Source organism: Pongo pygmaeus, chromosome 16 (assembly GCF_028885625.2).
Source record: "Pongo pygmaeus isolate AG05252 chromosome 16, NHGRI_mPonPyg2-v2.0_pri, whole genome shotgun sequence".
NCBI classification, from domain to species: Eukaryota; Metazoa; Chordata; class Mammalia; order Primates; family Hominidae; genus Pongo; species Pongo pygmaeus.
Window position 1 is genome coordinate 50,695,258 of NC_072389.2, and position 20,844 is coordinate 50,716,101.

Sequence of the window (20,844 nt, forward strand, 5' to 3'; positions counted from 1 at the left end):
AATCCTCCAACACTTTGGGAGGCTGAGACGGAAGGATCACTTGAGCCCATGAGTTTGAGATCAGCCTAGGCAACATAGTGAGACTCTGTCTCTCTTTGTTTTTCCCTTCCCTTCATGTCAATGGGTAATGTGCCAACGTTGTAACAAGGTTCCAGGGTGGCACATCTCACACATGTATGTGAACACCTAATTATCAAGCTCATGAACTACAAGAGGATCAAGACTCTATCTCTAAAAAAAAATATTAAAAATTAGCTGGACATGGTGGTGAGCGCCTATGGTCCCAGCTACTCAGGAGGCTGAGATGGGAGGATTGTTTAAACCCAGGAGGTTGAGGCTGCAGTGAACCGTATGCTAATGGACTCCAGCCTGGTTTCCAGAGCTGTCTCAAAAAAAAAAAAAAATCAATAAGAAAATTCATAGTAAACAGAAATGGCCAAATTCTCAAAATCAGTCATAATAAATGAAATTCAAATAGGAATAAGATTTATTTCCTCCTATTAAATTGGCAAACATTTTTTTAAAAATCGAAAGTTTGATAATAGCCAGAGTTAGCAAGGATCTACTGGTGGAAGTATCAAATAGTATTACCTTTTTGGAGAGCCAATTGGTAAAACTAATCAAAACTTAAAATGTATACATTCCTTGATCTAACAATTGTACTTTTAGGACTCTACCTGATAGAAACACCTGCATGTGTGCAAAGATATCTACAAGGCTTTCACTGTAGCATTGTCTGTAGCATCCAAAAAAGAAAAAAAAAAAAAACTCTGGAGACATCCTAAATGTCCACCAAAGAGGAACTTCATAAGTTATGATTTATACATATATAGTGGGGATACCACACAACCATTTATTTTTTAAAAAAGGAAAAGAAGAAAAAAATCAAATTGATAATCACAAGAAAGTATTACATTTGGGAAGTGGTACTAGAAGTTTAGGGGATTTATTTTTCACCGTATTATTTTTGGTAATATTTAAAGTGTTTTAAGTTTTTACCATAAATGCATATTACCTTTAGACTAAAAAAATTTTCTTAAGGCATGCAAATATTCATGCCTTCATGAAGGCTATTACTTAAACGTTGTGTATAATAGCAAATTATTGGAAACAACCAAAAAAGTGATTAGTAAGGACCTTGTAATGTGGAATACTATGCGTGTATAAAGAAGAAAAGAGCTTATTCTGGTAAGGAATAATGCCCAAGACATAGTGTTATGTGAAAAAAAGCAAAGTACACAACTGTGTATGATACATTACCATTTGTATAAAAAAAAGAAAAAAGAGAATATATAAATAATCACCTGTAAATGCAATTTCCAGAAGGATTATACAAAATACAAAAAACTGGTTATCTTGGGTGAGGAGAATTGGTGGCTGGGAGACAGGGATGACCTTGCCCTATATATGCTTTTGTACCATTTGAATTTTCTACTATGTAAATACAAGGCAAAATAATTTTGTATCTTTTCAAAATAACAAAAAGAGCAATGTGAGGTACATTTAAAAACAGTAAGGCCAGACGCGGTGGCTTATGCCTGTAATCCCAGCACTTTGGGAGACCAAGGCGGGCGGATCACCTGAGGTCAGGATTTCAAGACCAGCCTGACCAACATGGCAAAAGCCCGTCTCTACTAAAAATACAAAAATTAGCTGGGCATGGTGGTGGGTGCCTGTAATCCCAACTCCTTGGGAGGCTGAGGCAGAAGAATCGCTTGAACTCAGGAGGAGGAGGTTGCAGTGAGCCAAGATCACACCATTGCACTTCAGCCTGGGTGAAAATTAACATTATTATATGAAACAAGCGTTAACCCTCAAACAATAAAAGGAAGAAAATAATTTAAGGAATATTTTTCCTTTAGAGAAACCTGACACTAATCCTGTGAGTGTTAATAGGTAAAATAATCTGGAAAACTGTTATGTGGAACAACTCATTGCTCAAAAGTTGGTTAAGTATATTGGACTCTGACCCATTTTCATTCCAATTTATAAATTATAACACACAAAAAAATCTAGCAATTATAGGCTATTTCCTGAAGACACTTAATGTAGTTAAAACTCCTATAAAAACCACTGGGCACGGTGGCTCATGCCTGTAGTCCCAGCACTTTGGGAGGCCGAGGCGGGCGGATCACAAGGTCAGGAGTTCGAGACCAGCCTGGCCAATATGGTGAAACACTATCTCTACTAAAAGTACAAAAATTAGCTGGGCATGGTGGCGGGCGCCTGTAGCCCCAGCTACTCAGGAGGCTGAGGCAGGAGAATTGCTTGAACCTGGGAGGGCGGAGATTGCAGTGAGCTGAGATTATGCCACTGCACCCCAGCCTGGCCGACAGAGTGAGACTCTGTCTCAAAAACAAAAACAAAAAAACCACTCCTATAAAAACCTGTGCATCAACAGAACAGATATAAGAATAAAACAAAAACATACCATTTCTATTCAAAAACCATGGAACACCTATTTCTAACATACAGATAATCATACTTTGAAAGAGATATATTAATATATTTTTAAAAGAGATATAAGCCGAAAAAGAGAAAAGACCAAATGAAACATACAAAGCTATGGAGAGACCTCTATATTAAGTACAGACTATACACTCTTTGAGGATATGGTCCAAGTCTTATTCCATGTCATATTTACTGTAGTACTTAGGAGAGTAGTTCACATTGATAGCAGGTATTCAAATACTTATGGATGATTTTGTAGAATGAAATTAGTCAAGGGTTAAGCAAGGGAAGATGATAAAAGGCCATACAATTAAGAAAATGAAGCTAAATATGAATAATAGGTTATTACTTAATCCCCCAAAAAACAAAAAGTAAATAAGTTAAAAGAGAAGGTGTAAGCCAAATAACAAAAACATAAGAGATTTCTTGTCAAAGTTATAACTGCTGATGGTGAAGTACACATATAAAAATAAAGAGGCTGGGTGCGGTAGCTCATACCTGTAATCCTAGCACTTTGGGAGGCCGAGGTGGGCGGATCACCTGAGGTCAGGAGTTCAAGACCAGCCTGGCCAACATGGCAAAACCCCATCTCTACTAAAAGTACAAAAATTAGCTGGGCATGGTGGCAGCCGCCTGTAATCCCAGCTACTCAGGAGGCTGAGGCATAAGAATTGCTTAAACCTGGGAGGTGGAGGTTGCAGTGAGCTGAGATCACACCACTGCACACCAGCCTGGGTGGCAGAGTGAGACTCTGTCTCAAAAAAACAAAAACAAAAACAAAAACAACAACAACAACAACAAAAAAAACTGTAAAGAAGAAATAATTTTAAAAATTTGAAACTGTAGAATCTCATGTGCTTGTGGTAGCCTCCTACCACCAGGAGAACTTTAACCAAGTACCAAGGCTGAAGCTAGCAGTTAGCTCACCAGTTTTTAAGGTGCCCTAATCAAACTTTTAATATAAAAATTATAAAGCATGTGGTGGCTCATACCTGTAATCCTTGCTACTTGGGAAGCTGAAGGGGGAGGATCACTTGCAGTCAAGAGTTCAAGACCAGCCTGAGCAACATAGTGAGACCCTGTCTCTCCCCCCAAAATTGGCCAGGTGTGGTGGTGTATGCCTGTTGTCCAAGCTACTTGGGAGGCTGAGGCGGGAGGATCACTTGGAGTTTGAGGCTGCAGTAAGCTACGATAGTGCCACTACACTCCAGCCAGGGTGAGAGTGAGACCCCTGTCTCTCAAAAAAAAAAAAAAATTACAAAGCAATACACTTTACACTTATAAAGATTCATAGCCACATAAGTTAATGACATAGAGATGTGCTTGGTTATGAAAATTTAAAACTCATAATTAAAAATTACTTCAAAACCCCTTATATAATTAGGTTGTCTATACTTTCCAGTTTTTCTGGGATAGTCCTAGTTTATGTTTGCTGTTCTGGCATAATTATGAATAGTGCCCCGTTTCACTCTCAAAACTGTTCTGGTTTGGATGATAAATTATAGTTACCCTAGTAGGTCTGTCAGATATAATATTGGATGCCCAGTTAAATTTGTATTTCAGACAACAAATAATTTTTTAGTGTAAGTATGTCCTACGCAGTATTTCAGATATATTAGGCATCCTATGAGTATGCTAAATCTGGCAAATCCTACACTCCAGTGATTTTACTAAACCACTTAAAAATCACCTTTTTGTGAATTCTCAAATAAGGCAAACCTACATTCAAGATAAAGTGAAATGAAAGTCAAACACAGCGCATGAACAGAGCTCCTTGGCAGAAGGACTCCCACCCTTACAAGGCCCACTATATTCTGGCAGCCTGCAGCTGAAAAGTCAGTTCTCTATGCCACAGTTTTCACTCACATGAGAAGGATAAGAGATTCTAATACCTGCCTACAGTTAACAGTAATAGAATTCAGCTGATTTCTAGAAACTCCCAAAATGGCATATTAAGATACTGCTATCAATGATATACCTTTTCTAGTCATTAATAAGGAATGTGCCTCATTAATAAGGAATGTGGTTCCCTTGGTGAAAAGCAAAGACACTAGTCTGTTATCTTTTATTCTAATCACCTGCCAAAATGTCTCCTGGGATAGAGTAGTCATAAATGCAAAAGGGAAAAAATGTAAACTTTTAAGTAGATTTTTAGGGCTGAGATTTATAATTGGAAGTATAAAGCAAAGAATACTAGCTAACTAAAAATTCTAAGAGCAGAAATATAATCATTTATTCTGATAAAACAAAAAGCTCTTTCATTTGAATATATTAAGCTTTGGTGAAATACCATAAATAGGACTAACTTAGGGTTTAAAAATTTTTCCTTCATAATATTCTTAACATGATGGAATGCAGATAAAAACAGGCAAGATTCCGCTCCCTCCCACTCCCCCATTTAAGAGAGAGGGAAGCTTTCAATCAACAACCAAATTATGACCTGCTCCAATTTTCTCATTCTTGTTCTGGGTTGGTCTTCAGTCACATAACTTACAATAAAGTTTTCCAAGACAAAAGGAGTACATTTCGGATGACTATTTCATTTTCTTAAAAGAGACTCGGGAACTTTCACAATTAAAATTCTGGATTTCTGTGAAAGCTACCACCCCATTAGCTTTAGGTAAATTCGTTTTTTTAAATAGAGACAGGGTATCACTATGTTGGCCAGGTTGGTCTTAAACTCCTTGCCTCAAGCAGTCCTCTCACCTCAGCCACTTTAGGTGAACTTGAATGGTCATCTTTCAATCAAAATAGAAATTTAGCATTTAAAAGTCTTGAAAAATGGCCGGGTGTGGTAGCTCATGCCTATAATCCCTGTACTTTGGGAGGCTGAGGAGGACAGATTGCTTGAGCTCAGGAGTTTGAGACCAGCCTGGGAAACATGGTGAAATCCCGTCTCTGAAAAAATAAATAAATAAATAAATAGGTGTGGTAGCACATGCCTATAGTTCTAGCTACTCGGGAGGCTGAGGTGGAAGGATAGCTTGAGCACAGGAGGTCAAGACTGTAGTGAGCCTTGATCATGCCACTGCACTTCGGCCTGGGCAACAGAGCAAGTCTCTGTCTCAGAAAAAAAAGATTTTTATGAAAATACTACATAACCATTAATATAGTTTTGTTTTGTTTCTCTCTGTCACCCAGGCTGAAGTGCAGTGGCACAATCTCAGCTCACTGCAACCTCCACCTCCCAGGTTCAAGAAATTCTCCTACCTCAGCCTCCTGAGTAGCTGGAATTACAGGCACACGTCACCATGCTCGGCTAATTTTTTTGGTATTTTTAGTAGAGACGGGGTTTCACCATGTTGGCCAGGGTAATTTCAAATTCCTGACCTCAGGTGATATGCCCGTATCAGCCTCCCAAACTGCTGGGATTACAGGCGTCAGCCACCACACCCGGCCTAATATAGTTTTTAAAATATATTTTGCCAGCTAAGTCTACACATACATAATTAAATCACTCCACTTGGCTGAACTGGAGCATGAGAGGAGGGAGTAAGATGAGTTAATATGTGTATTTGCTACAAGATCACGGGTCTTTTCATTCGGCTGAAATACAAACAAATGTTTATAGTCAATGATCTAATAAAAACTAAAATACGCCCTGAATTTCATATATAGAGAATAAACAGTTTGAATGGCTAATAAATGCTAAAAGAAAAAATTAAATAGGAGAAAACATAGATGATTATCAAGTTTTAATAGTACTATATGAAAATTGTTTACTGCATATTTTAAAACATCAATAAATTGCCAAAACTAGGAGTTTTCAAGGTTCACATGAAAAACACTGGATTCCTTCTCTGTCATCCTGTTATTTTCCATCAAGTACCTTATTCTTTCTCTTCCTAGGATTTATTACAATTTATTATTATTTTTATGTTTGTATACATATGTACTACCTATTTCCCCACCTATACTATTATTCATTCATTCAACAAGTAACTATGAGGCACTATAACAATTTGCTTCAACTATGTAAACCACACACAACCCAAGCATATTTATTTTCATGGGTGTTGTATAAATGTACTGGCCTACCATAACTGTTAACTTTGCTAATGCTATGATGCCAATAATGAGTATTGTTCACTTGACAAAACTCAGTTATAGTTTCACTTAAACTATGTAACACTTGTCTTTCCATTGCTTAAAAAAACTATATATAGCAAACATCTGAAGACAGGTTTCAGAGGTCTCTAAAAATGAACAGGGAAGGAGAGTGAGCTATATTCTCTCTTCTAATTCCTTTTGTGCTATTTTTTTTTCTACCTTCTTCCAATAGAGGATAGGAAGGAAACAGAAGGAAAAAGAGTGGGCTATATTGGATTTGCCTAGGACTTCTAAACTAGTACACGTTGAGCACCCCTAATGAGAAAATTCAAAATTTGAAATGCTCCAAAATTTGAAACTTTTTGAGCACGAATATGATGCTCAAAGGGGCATTTCAGATTTTGGATTAAGGATGTTCAACCTGTATTTGTATTTCAACTCAGGCTAAAGACATCATAGAGGATTTTCAGTGGCCCACTGTCACCACCAGAATGGCAAGCTAAACTCCAAAGTTTGTCTTTCGATCTCCCCTTCCATTATAAATAATCTACTTCTGCTTATTGCTCCCCCTACAACACACCCAAGATGCCTACTACTCTCAAGCTTATGTCTAGCTATCCAGCGTGGACTACCTCACTCATGTCTTCTTTCAGCCTCAATAAAAACTCCCATCCCTAGGAAGTTCTAGGAATTTATTCTTTTCCTATAGATGTTTATTTGGTGTGATTAAATTCTCACTAAGATGTGAATAATTAATAGGCATAACTTTTGTCAGTGGTGGGAGGAAGTTGTCAAAATGAATCTCTAACTAGGAGATTATAGGTTTTTTTGGCTGTGTGTTTGTGGGAAGACTTTTTAGCTGAATAGTTTTCTATCCCTAGAGCAAGAGCGGATAAAAAAATGCCAACTATATGGAATTAGCATTGTAACCAGGTACCTAACCCAGGACAATCCATCATCTAGCCAGCTCTGCCAGGGTTTCTGCTCAGTAAAACTACATATCATTAGGAAAGACATCTATCCTATACTGTCACTTAGCCATAAGCCTAGGCTGATTTTTTTTTTTTTTTGAGACGGAGTCTCACTCTGTCACTCAGGCTGTAGTGCAGTGGCACCATCTCAGCTCACTGCAACTTCCGCTTCCTGAGTTCAAGCGATTCTCCTGCCTTAGCCTCCCGAGTAGCTGGGACTATAGGCACCCGCCACCGTGCCTGGCTAATTTTTTTGTATTTTTAGTAGAGACGGGGTTTCACCATGTTAGCCAGGATGGTCTCAATCTTCTGACCTCGTGATCTGCCCACCTTGGCCTCTCAGAGTGCTGGGATTACAAGAGTGAGCCTCTGTGTCCGGCCCAGGCTGCTGATTTTTATTACCATAGTGCAAATCTTGCTTTTTATTTCAAATACAAACAACTCTGCTTACTACAGTCCTTTCACATGAGCATTATCTTTATCTAATTCGCACAACCTCTTCAGCCCACCGTCTGGAAGAAAAACCATATAAATATAGTCAATTACTTTCACCAGAAGGACAGAAGGATAGAAGGATAGAGGCAGAAAGCAAGCAAGTGGGTGGAGCCTGTTCTCTTTAGAATGGCATTTCCTCTTTGTCTGGAAGAGAATGCTGTTCCTCCTGAGAACTTGTGGGATTTCTCCTACAGTGTGGTTTCATTACATTCAAAATTGTATTACCTTCCAGAATAAGATAGCATGCCCACAATCAAATAAATCCAGGCATTTAAAAATAACTCGCATATGGCCCCTACCCTGCTCTCCATCTTCCTACAAAAAGCTGATTGTAGTTCATTATAAAACAATAATGAAAGAAAATAGATGAAAAATAAAAACCTGAATGATTTTATATAATCTATGGTCTCACATGAAGGAAAAGTAGCAACAGAACAGAACTGACTCCTGGAATAGCCACTGTATCCCATAAATCTAAGACTACCCTTCTTTCACCTTGACTGATTTTTGCTAAAACGAACTGTTATATTGCAAATAAATTACCAAAGACTTATGAGTTTAAAGGGCATGTCTTGAAAAACTGTTATTTAATCATCTTTTTTCCTACTATTTAGCTAAGAATTCTGATTGGGGGAGAAGAACAGTAGGCCATTTTGGAGCATGGAGCATCTTGAGAGATATGAAAAATCTGGGTAAGATGATATACAGGCAGGTAGAAGAGGGAAGGAAAAACAGAAGGCTGAAACTAACTTTTATTGGGAATTTACTCTATGCCAGAACCATGTTAGGTACTTTATTTTCCTTACCACATTATTTACTTTTCACAATTCTGCAATACAAATATTATTCCTAGTTTACAGAAGAAGAAACTTCTAGTTCAAGAGAGTAACTTACTCTCCAAAAGGTCATATAGATGGATCTCAGATTTGAACAAAAGAAGATTTAGCCACAAAGTTCTAAGTGGTAAGAACTAAAGCAAACAAATAGGATCAGCCCCTCACTGAGATAAGGAAGAAAAAATTCCCTTCTGACAAATTTCTTTCTATACCCAAAAGGGACCTTAAGTCAGGTGTACAACCAGTACAACAGTACTATCCAGCTATGTTAAGGATCTATCTATCTATCTATCTATCTATCTATCTATCTATCTATCTATATGTTTTTGTTTTATTTTTATTTTTTTATTTTTTTTGAGACGGAGTTTCACTCTTGTTGCCCAGGATGGAATGCAATGGCACCATCTTGGCTCACCACAACCTCTGCCTCCCAGGTTCAAGTGATTTTCCTGCCTCAGCCTCCCAAGTAGCTGGGATTATAGGCAGCCGCCAACACGCCCAGGTAATGTTTTGTATTTTTAGTAGAGATGGGGTTTCACCATGTTGGCCAGGCTAGTCTTGAACTTTTGACCTCAGGCGATCCACCGTTCTCGGCCTCCCAAAGTGCTGGGATTACAGGCGTGAGTATTTTTATAGTCTATCCTGTGAACATGGCCACAGTTTTAGAATTATAGAAAAATGTGGCCCGGTGCAGTGGCTCACGCCTGTAATCCCAGCACTTTGGGAGGCCAAGGCAGGCGGATCACGAGGTCAGGAGATTGAGACCATCCTGGCTAACATGGTGAAACCCCGCCTCTACTAAAAATACAAAAAAATTAGCCGGGCGTGGTGGTGGGTGCCTGTAGTCCCAGCTACTCAGGAGGCTGAGGCAGGAGAATGGCGTGAACCCGGGAGGCGGAGCTTGCAGTGAGCCAAGATCGTGCCACTGCACTCCAGCCTGGGTGACAGAGCGAAACTCCGTCTCAAAAAAAAAAAAAAAAAAAAAAAGAATTACGGAAAAATGTTTTCAAGTTCCAAATATTTAGTCCCAAATTACAAAAACACCACTACTCCGAGTTTGGCAACTAGTTTCATTTACTCCCAAAACAAATGATTTAAGGATTATGCATTGTTCTAAATTGTCTGTTCCACAGCTTTCATGCCCTTATTTATTCAGCCTGAATATGCAAATTTACGTTTTTGTCTTGTTTTAGACAGAGTCTTGCTCTGTCCCCTAAGCTGGAGGGCAGTGGCGTGCACATAGCTCACTGCAGCCCTGACCTCCTGGGCTCAAGTGATCCTCGTGCCTCAGCCTCCTGAGTAGCTGAGACTATAGGTGCATGCCACCATGGCTGACTAATTTTTAAAAAAGTTTTTGTAAAGATAGGGGTCTCGCTTTGTTGCCCAGGCTGGTCTCAAACTCAAGGGCTCAAGCAAACTTCCTACTATGGCCTCGCAAAATGCTGTGATTATAGGAGTGAGCCACCATGCCTATCCAACAATTAGTGTCAGACACAGAGAGTTTAATATTACCTGTTCTTGTCCCTATTTAACTCATCATCTAGGAGACAGAGTTTCATAAAAATAGCTATAAAAGATGTGATAAATGCTGCTAACCACATATAAATTATTATGAGAACATGAAATAAACTTAGAGGATGATACTACTAATATCTAACTATCATTCACAGACACAAATCCTTTTTTTAAAAAAATCCAAACTCATAAATAAATCAAACACGGGTGATTTCATTGTAAAAACAATTGTTCATTATATATTATATATTAGTGACTTTTTACTTTTTTTTTTTTTTTTTGAGACGGAGTCTCGCTCTTGTTGCCCAGGCTGGAGTGCGATGGCACGATCTCAGCTCACCGCAACCTCCACCTCCCGGGTTCAAGCGATTTTTCTGCCTCAGCCTCCTGAGTAGCTGGGATTACAAGCATGTGCCACATGTATTTTTAGTTGAGATGGGGTTTCTCCATGTTGGTCAGGCTGGTCTCGAACTCCAACCTCAGGTGCTCCGCTCGCCTCGGCCTCCCAAAGTGCTGGGATTACAGGCGTGAGCCACCATGCCCAGCCTGGGTCTTGCTCTGTCACCCAGGCTAGAGTGCAGCGGCCCAAACATGGCTCACTGCAGCCTCAACCTCCTGGACCCAAGCAATCTTCCTATCTTAGCCTCCCAAGTAGCTGGGACCACAGGCGTGTGCCACCACATCTGCTAATTTTTCTTTTTATAGAGACGGGATCTCCCTATGTTGCCCAGGCTGGTCTCCAACTCCTGGGCTCAAGTGATCCTCCTGTCTTGGCCTCCCAAAGTGCTGGGATTAGAGGTATGAGCCACAGTGCCTGGACTATTAGTGACTTTAAAAGGTTCCATTCATCAGGCCTGGTGCAGTGGCTTATGGTTGTAATCTCAGCACTTTGGGAGACTGAGATGGAAGGATAGCTTGAAGCTAGGAGTTCAGGACCAGCCTGGGCAACAAAGCAAGACCATGTCTGTACAAAAAATTAAAAAATTAGCTGGGTATGGTGGTATGTGCATGCAGTCCTAGCTACTCTGGAGGCTGTGAGGGTAAGATTTCCGGAACTCAGGAGTTCGAGGGTGCAGTGAGCTATGATGGTGTCATTGTATTCCAGCCTGGAAAACAGAACAAGACCCTGTCTCAAAAAAAAAAAAAAAGACTCCATTCATCTAAAGATAATTTACACACGAATTTCAGAAATACATCTGCCTGTTTGTCTACTATCAGTTTCTACACACCTTCACATGTGTAATATACTTTTATTGAATACTACTAGATAATCCAAATTCGATACATGTATCAGCTATAATTTGACATAAACCACAATATTATAAGTAAATATTAAAAACTCTTTATTACAGAAGGAGAAGCAAAGGCACAGTAAAACTATTTACCCTAGATCAACAGGACAAAAGAAGACCTGAAATTAATTTTCATTTCCTCATTTAATATTTTATTCAATAAAAGCTAATCCTTTTAGAAGGTCATGGACTCACCGGGCATGGTGGCTCACACCTATAATCTCAGCACTTTGGGAGGCTGAGGTGGGCGGATCACAAGGTCAGGAGTTCGAGACCAGCATGGCCAATATGGTGAAACTCCGTCTCTACTAAAATACAAAAATTAGCTGGGCATGGTGGTGGGCGCCTGTAGTCCCAGCTACTCGAGAGGCTGAGGCAGGAGAATCGCTTCAATCTGGGAGGCACAGGTTGCAGTGAGCCAAGATCGAGCCACTGCACTCCAGCCTGGGTGACAGAGGGAGACTCCATTTCAAAAAAAAAAAAAAAAGTCATGAACTCAAAAAAAAACAAAAAAACAAACAGGCTGTGCATGGTGGCTCGCGCCTGTAATCTCAACACTTTGGGAGGTGGGAGGCCGAGGTGGGCAGATCACCTGAGGTCAGGAGTTTGAGACCAGCTCGACCAACATGGAGAAATCCCATCTCTACTAAAAAGACAAAATTAGCCGGGCGTGGTAGCACATGCCTGTAATCCCAGCTACTTGGGAGGCTTAGACAGGAGAATCGCTTGAACCCAGGAGGCGGAGGTTGCGGTGAGCCAAGATCGTGCCATTGCACTCCAGCCTGGGCAACAAGAGTGGAACTCAGTCTCCAAAAAAAAAAATAAATAAATAAAATAAATAAATAAATAAAAATTTAAAAATAAGAAAAAATAGCTAATCTTTGGGTTACAGAAGAAACAAAAATGATTCCTTCTTCACTCCAGACCATTTGGAGGAGCTGAGAGGGGAAGTAATAGCCTCCAGAGTAACTAAATAGACAGTACTTGATCATGTAAAGCTAATTCTCTATAAGAAAATTCCAGATTCAGTTTAAACTGTACAGAAAGAACTAATGGGAAGAGGAGAAAACTAAAATGTGAATAGCATATAACAACATCACTGTTTTACCATCAAGTAGAATTGCTCCTTCAATTTATTTTATTTCTACCTTTTTAGCAAAACTATTCTCACTTGGGTGAGAACCCATTTTCATTGTTACTTCAAAACTATTCATAAGCAAAAATCAGTGTCAAAAATATTTAGTAACTTAAAAGAAATAAAAAGTAAAAGTAGAGATGGACAAGAACTCCTCCTGCTTTCTCCCACTGGGCTCATCGTATTTCTGTTTCGTTACATAAGAGACTAAAACCGACAAACTCTGTTTTATCACTAACACCTAAAAGCAATAAATATGATTTGTTACCATATTATGATAAAATTTAACCAAAAAATTTTAAAGATCGGATATTCTATAGTTTACAGTGACATTTATGTATATATGCCTAAAAGCTACATATAAACCTTGAATTCATTTAAAATTATTTCCAAAGAATAAATGAAGGCTGCTTTAGAAGTGCCAGGCATTTTTCTAATTACTTTACAAATATTAACTCATTTAATATTTGTAATAACTTTATTTAAAAATAGGCACTACTATTAGCTTCCTTTTACAAATAGAAAATGGAGGCACAAAGATGTTAGGTAACTTGCCCAAGGTCAAACTGGTAGGAAGTTAGGGAGCCAGAGCTTGAGCCAAACTATTGGTCTCAGGGTCTGTTCTCTTGACGACTTCTCTTTGTTGCCTCTCATGGGTCCTTGTAAATACCAATCAAAAGTCTACATTCGGCCGGGTATGGTGGCTCACGCCTGTAATCCCAGCACTTTGGGAGGCTGTGGCGGGCGGATCACATGAGGTCAGGAGTTCGAGACTAGCCTGGCCAACATGGTGAAACCCCATCTCTACTAAAAATACAAAAATCAGCTGGGAATGGTGGCACACGTCTATAATCCCAGCTACTTAGGAAGCTGAGGCAGGAGAATCGCTTGAATCCGGGAGGCGGAGGTTGCAATGAGCCGAGATTGTGCCATTGCACTCCAGCCTGGGCAACAAGAGCAAAACTCCATCTCAAAAATAAAAAATAAAAAAAAAAGAAAAGAAAAAAGAAAAAAAGTCTACAATCAATAGTCCATAAATAAATATAAACCAATCTAAAGCCTACAGAGAATGTGATCTTTTAAAGCAGAAAACATCCATATAACAACTAAAATGGCAATTACAGCTAAGCTATGGTTTGATATTTACTATTGTCAGATAGAGTGTAAAATTTCATTCTTCAGTGTAGAAGAAATTTCCAGGAAATCTAATTTTCTGCTTCCTCATGCAGAATCCCAAGACAATATCCTGTGTTCAATTTTTATTCAAAAGGAGCAAGGGAATATTACTTCTATCTCAATAGTTAAGTGGTTGTTCTCCTTTAAGCTCTGACATTTTCAAACCAGAAGCTTCTATGTACTGTTATAAAGTGATCTCCTGGAGGTGGAACTCTATATAGAATCACTGCCTCCAGGTCTAGAGTTGAGTATACAGTATACTGCCTATTGCATAAAAAAGGGTGGTGAGAAGCAGGATATGAACATATATATATGTATTTGCTTATGTTTTCAAAAGGAAGTGCTGGAAAGATAGGCTAGAAACCAATTAAAAGGGTCTACTCTTATGGAATGGTATGGGGAGATGGAGTGGAGGGGAATGAAAGCAAGACTTCTCTGTGTTTTCTTTTAAAAAATAATTTTTGGCCAGGCATGAAGGCTTATCCCTGTAATCCCAGCACTTTGGGAGGCCGAGGCGGGTGGATCACTTGAGCCCGGGAGTTCGAAACCAGCCTGGGAAACAGGCTGTGGAATTTGCAACCAGCCTGGGAAAAAAAACCTCGTCTCTACAAAAAATACAAAAGTTAGCCAGGCATGGTGGTGCATGCCTGTGGTCCCGGTCCCAGTCCCAGCCACTCAAGAGGCCGAGGTGGGAGGACTGCTTGAGCCTAGGAGGTCAAGGCTGCAGGGGGCTGAGATCATGCCACCGCACTCCAGCCTGGGCAACGGAGTGAGACCCACTCTCAAATAAATAAATTAATAAAATAAAATTTGACTTTTGCAACATGTTTTGCATATTTACAAAATAAATCAACAGAGAAAAAACCCATCCCTGTCCCACCCCCCGCATGTCATCAAAACAAAACAAAATTCAACAACAATGGTAACAAACCAAGCTTCTTGTGGGGATTCCCTCTATGAAGTTTTCAGGACCTGAATCTCCAAGTCTGGAATGAGAGATCACAAGAGCTACCCTACTTAAGTGTGTCCAAATGTAAATATATCTCTCCCCATAGAACTTCAAGAGATTACTCCGAAGCAATGGTACTGTGGAACTCAGGGACACCAACTGCTTTGGTTTACAGCTTTATTCATCAAATTCTATGTATCTTTGAATCTTCCTCAAACAAACTAAGTTTCTTCTTCCAAATCTCCACCATTACTTCATAGAGCAGAATAAGTGAAATAAGGTCTATATCTAGATATCCCCTCATAATATTTCAGAATACAAAACAAAAAAAAAGAAGATCCCAAAAGTTTCAGTGTGAAGCTTGAGTACCTTCTTAGCTCTGGAAATACCCATCTATCTATATCTTTAACAATTCCCTCCCTTTCATTTTTTTAGATGACTTTTAAAAATTGACATAAAATTCATGTAACAAAATTCACCATTTTAAAGTGTACAATTCAGTGGTTTTCAGTACATGTACAAGGTTGTGCAGCCATCATCACTACTAATTCCAGAACATGTTCAACACCTCAAAAAGAAATACCATATGCATTAAGTGGTTACTTCTTTCTATTTTTTAAGTTCTATTTTTCTGAGGTTCTTAATAGTAAGGCTTGGCTGAGGGCGGTGGCTCATGCCTATAATCCCAGCACTTTGGGAGGCCGAGGCGGGTGGATCATGAGGACAGGAGATCCAGACCCATCCTGGCCAACATGGTGAAATCCCGTCTCTACTAAAAATACAAAAATTAGCCAGGCATGGCGGCGGGCCCCTGTAATCCCAGCTACTCTGGAGGCTGAGGCAGGAGAATCACTTGAACCCGGGAAGCAGAGGTTGCAGTGAGCCGAGACCACACCATTGCACTCCAGCCTGGGTGACACAGTGAGACTCCGTCTCAAAAAAAAAAAAAAAAAATAAATAAATAATAAATTTCAGGAATAATTTTAATTTCAAAGAGCTATTTCTTGAATTTAGTTTTCCAAAACATTTTACTGTTTTATTATTCTGAGCATATTAATAAGATAATTTCAAAACTTTTCTCCTGGTTCTGTTCTTTTCTTTTTCCTTTTTTTTTTTTTGAGACATTGTCTCACTCTGTTGCCCAGGCTGGAGTGCAGTAGCTTGATCTTGGCTCACTACAACCTTCACCTCCCAGGTTCAAGTGATTCTCGTGTCTCGGCCTCCCATGCAGCTGGTATTACAGGTGGGCACCACCATGCCCAACTAGGTTTTGTATTTTTAGTGGAAACAGGTTTCACCATGTTGGCTAGGCTGGTCTCAAACTCCTGGCTTCAAGTGATCCGCCCACCTTGGCCTTCCAAAGTGATAGGATTATAGGCATGAGTCACCATGCCCAGCTTCTCCTGGTTCTTTAAGTTACCTCTCTTTCCTTTAGGGTTAATTTTTCTGTTAGTTTAGTTTTGGTCACTTTAATTCATGCTGCTGGTTTTTCCCACAGGCTGGAAGATTCTTGGTTGTCTATTCATACTTAGGGCAGAAGGATAGGGAAACTATCCTTTGTAAAAAGGAAATGCTGGAAGGATAAGCCAGAAATGAATTGAAATAATATTTTTTGGTAGAGACAGGGTCTTCCTATGTTGCCCAGGCTGGTCTCGAACTTCTGGGCTCAAGGGATCCTTCTGCTTCAGCCTCCCACAATGCTGGGATTGCAGGCATAAGCCACCATGCCCAGCCTAAAATGGTTATTAATATGGGGTGTAGGGCAGGGCAGAGGACAACTGTATTCCTTTAGGGTGAGTAGGTGGAGAATCAGGATATGAGGTGGTAGAACTCTGAATTCTGGTAAAAGTAAGACTTATTTTGGAGCATCAACTTCCACACTAATTCTTAGTTTTCCTGAACATTTTGTTCAGTTTCTTTCTAGAAGAACTATGTGGTGTTTTACTTGGGGGAAAGTGTAGGCTGCCTGAGTAGAGGTAGGAGTAAGAAGGGAGGTAGGGGCATAGTGACCACTGGGAACGGCTTCCCACTTATTCAATTAATCTTCCCTGTTTTCAGCCCCAATTCTCATTTCTGCTCATCTCTGTCCCTAAGCCTTAAGATCTGTTGGGCTGGTCCAGTTCCTAGTTCAGAGTATGTTCTACATGTTGCTTCTTCGCTTGTTTTCTCCTTCAACCCACTCATATCTACAACTTCCAAAAATTTCTGGAAATGTGTTTACTGGTAACCCAATCATGTAATTCTCTTTGGTGTTTTGGTACCTCTATGTTTTTATTTTAATGGACTCTCAGAGAGACAGGAATCAAATGGTGCTGTCTGGTCTACCTTCTTGGAACTTAGTACTTTTAAGGAAAGGGAAAGATTTGACTTTCTATAGAAAATTCCAGAGACACAATAGGACCAGTCAGTTCTATTGTCTCTTATTTTTACATAGTATTTATTTATGAAGAAGCAAAGTGACTATGCAGAACAAACACTAAGTACTTCTTTAATATTTAATAGAAGTTTCATTATTATGGGTTCTTAACTTATATGTGTAGCATCTTCTGTGTTCTGTTATTGCATGTTTCTGAGGGAGTGTTTCACTGCTTTCATCAGAATTCCAAGGGGTTTATAACCTAAAAGAGTTTAAGAACCACAGGACTATATAAATGTACTCTCTCAAGCAGTGTTAAAAAATTCCCATTCCATGATGATATGTTTACATCTTAGATCTTAACTGCAGGTGTTTAAATCACAAAAAAATTAATGTTTAAAAATAATTTTGAAGCTGTTTAAAAATCCCAAGGCAACCAGTAAACAAATGACTATATCATATGTTGAGAAGCAGTGGAGTAATCCCAGCACTTTGGGAGGCCAAGGTAGGAGGATGGCTTGAGCACAGGAGTTTGACATAAGCCTGGGCAAAGGATGACCCCCTTGTAGGTAGACCCTGTCTCTACAAAAAACACAAAAATTAGCTGAGCATGCTAGTGCACACCTATAGTCCCAGCTACTCGGGAGGCTGAGGTGGAAGGATCACTTGAGCCTGGAAGGTGGAGGTTGCAGTGAGCTGAGATCACACCACTGTACTCCAGCCTGGGCAACAGCGCAAGAAGATCACACCACTGCACTCCAGCCTGGGCAACAGAGTAAGACTCTGTCTTAAAAGCAAAAACGAAAAACAAATTCAAAGAAAATATACGTAAAGAAACAAAAAGTTTACTGCACTCCAGCCTGGGCAACAGAGCAAGACTCTGTCTTAAAAGCAAAAACAAAAAACAAATACAAAGAAAATATAGGTAAAGAAACAAACAAAAAATCTACAGTCTAAGTTTTTTTAGGCTAAAAAATAAAAAAGATGATGAGGAATTGATTGATGTATTAGCCAGGAACATCAGTGTTCCTACAAAATGAAATTATCAGATGTTAACTCTAGTTCTTTGAGGCAAGTTTTGCTGAAGCTACTTAAATGTCAACTTTTGGGTTCTACTTTTGAGTCTGACATCTGGGTAAATGTTACTTCATATAATAGTTCAGGTAATTATTTTATACATATTTTCAAAATAAGCAAAAAATTTAAAAACAGTAAACAGTAAGAAGCAGAGCTGTGTAGATAGCAATGTATGATTTTAACTCTTTATAATTAAACATTAAAATTTATTCAAAACAGGCAAATAAAAATGTGTGCATTTGCAGAATTACGTTGATACAATGGCTGCAGTCAAGTTCAGCCACACAGTATACATTATACATGTGATAGCTCTGCTTAAAATCTAAGCTATGGTAGCTTTGGCTGAAATACCTGAAGTAAAAGAGAGAAGCTAATGCTCATTAATGAGTTAAACCCATGTGGTTTTGCTTTGTTCAATAAACTGAAAGTAAACTTTTTTCTGATGATATCTTCAGGACATAGGGAGCAACCTTTGAAGATTAATGATTATCATATAATTTTATATGTGTAAACTGTTTAGCTGACTAGGCTAAATGTACCCTGGAAAAGATGTTTTTGAATAAATTTTGTTTATCTATTTTCATTTGCTTTGTTCAAACAAGATATCACTGGAACGAGTTCAGTTAATCAGGGTTATAGTTCATTGTGGTTTTACTATAAAATATTATAAAGCAAAAGAAACACCAACTACCTACCTAAGCGATGAAATCCAAAGGTGAATCTTTTGGTTGGTGATTTTGATGATAGCCACAAAGCAAGCAGGGTGAGTATGATGGCGCTTAGGTCAGTTAACATATGAAGTGCATCTGTCATGATTGCTAGGCTATTTGCAATATATCCACCTTAGAGTCACAAGTAGGAGGAAAAAAAGGAACAAGTTAATTTTTTAAAAAAGCAAGCAATCAAACTAGAAATATGCAATATCCTACAAAACATGAACTTCTAACTAAATCTTTATCCCATTACAATTAAATCAAGGTATTCTGAAATTTTATTCAAAATATTAGATATAGGTTCATTTTTCTGGTGAGAATATCCATTTCTTTTTTTCTTTTTCTTTTGAGACAGTCTCACTCTGTTGCCCAGGCTGGAGTGCAGTGGTGCAATCTCGGCTCACTGCAACCTCTGCCTTCTGGGTTCAAGTGATTCTTCTGCCTCAGCCTCCTGAGTAGCTGGGACTACAGGCACGCGCCACCACGCTTGGCTAATTTTTGTATTTTTAGTAGAGACAGGGTTTCACCATGTTGGCCAGGCTGTTCTCAAATTCCTGACCTCAAGTGATCTGCTCGCCTCGGCCTCCCAAGTGTTGGGATTATAGGCGTAAGCCAATGTGTCCAGCCAGAATATCCATTTCTAGTAACACATGCTGCAAGGAGTCAATCACCTTTAGAAAGTTAAGAACCACAAGGCAAATATATAAAGAGAGATTTTGTGTCTTGGTACTGAAGCTTTTGCTCAACTTACTAATTCTACTACTAGTGAATTAATAACCATATCTAAATATTACAACAAAGCTGAAGAAAAGAAGGATGTTCACTTGTTGAGGGGCGTTGGAACATAAAATTAAAGGAAACCTACAAAATGTACATTAGTTCGATATAAAATATGTAAAAATTAACTGATTCACTTAGCAATATATCTGAAGAGGGGTACAAAAGGTAGTATTTAGGATACAATTTTTGTTATCGATTTTCCAGGCATTTAATATATATATTATACATTGTTTCATTGTGTGTCTGTATTGTCCCATAATGGACAACCAATTTTCCTAGCACTATGCATTGAATAAGCTTTCATGTGTATCAGAATCACCTGGAGGGCTTGTTAAACTACAAACTGCTTAACTCTACTCCCAGAATTTCTGATTTGGTAGGTCTGGGATGGGGATGGGGATGGGACCTGAGAATGTATATTGCTAACATGCTCCCAGGTAACGCTGATGCTTCAAGTCTTGGAACCACACTTCGAGAATCACTGTTATAATGTACAGCAGAACTGCATGATCAGGTAAGTGTGCTGAGCTGTGGATCCTCCTCATTCCTGAGCTGGGTGTGTAGAGACAAGAGCAGCAGGAGACTAGGGGCTGATGGTTTTTAGTCACATCCATTTACCCCAGAGTGCTCTATACAAATAGCATTTTTATGTATTCCCCAGCATGAAAAAGCTGGAAAGCACTGAGAGAAGGTTGGTGTTAAACAACATGAAGTTTTGGAATCTCAGAAAGTCTGAATGAGTTAATTTTTTTGAGCTTTAGCATACTTATCATTTTATAATGAGGATAATTCCTTAAAGCAACTCTGTCCAATAGAACTTTGAGATGATAGAAATGTTCTGTATCTGAGCTGTCCAATGGTGTAGCCACTAGTCACATGTGGCTTTTCAGCATTTGAAAAATGGCTAGTAAGGTTGGGGCACAGTGGCTTATGCCTATAATCCCAGCTGTTTGGGAGGCCGAGGTGGGAGGACTGCTTGAGCCCAGGAGTCTGAGGCTGCAGTAAGCTATAATGGCACCAGTTCACTCCAACTTGGGTGACAAGAGAG

At 39.1% G+C, this 20,844-nt stretch overlaps 1 protein-coding gene and 1 non-coding gene across 5 annotated transcripts in view; both read right to left on the reverse strand.

Moving 5' to 3' along the window:
* SLC30A4 (solute carrier family 30 member 4) overlaps positions 1–20,844 on the reverse strand; it is a 49,090-nt gene that overhangs the window by 11,717 nt on the left and 16,529 nt on the right. For 3 of the 4 annotated variants that reach the window (XM_054450657.2, XM_054450656.2, XM_063652207.1), the window contains exon 3: positions 18,999–19,145. In XM_054450657.2, coding sequence (XP_054306632.1) covers positions 18,999–19,145 — 147 coding nt within the window. Of the gene's footprint in view, positions 1–10,529; positions 11,425–18,998; positions 19,146–20,844 lie in introns of those variants that run through there. The other variant, XM_054450660.2, reaches the window with a different exon arrangement.
* On the reverse strand, positions 116–218 carry LOC129014922 (small nucleolar RNA U13). Its single transcript, XR_008494441.1, has one exon. It is a non-coding gene; the product is annotated as a small nucleolar RNA U13 (small nucleolar RNA).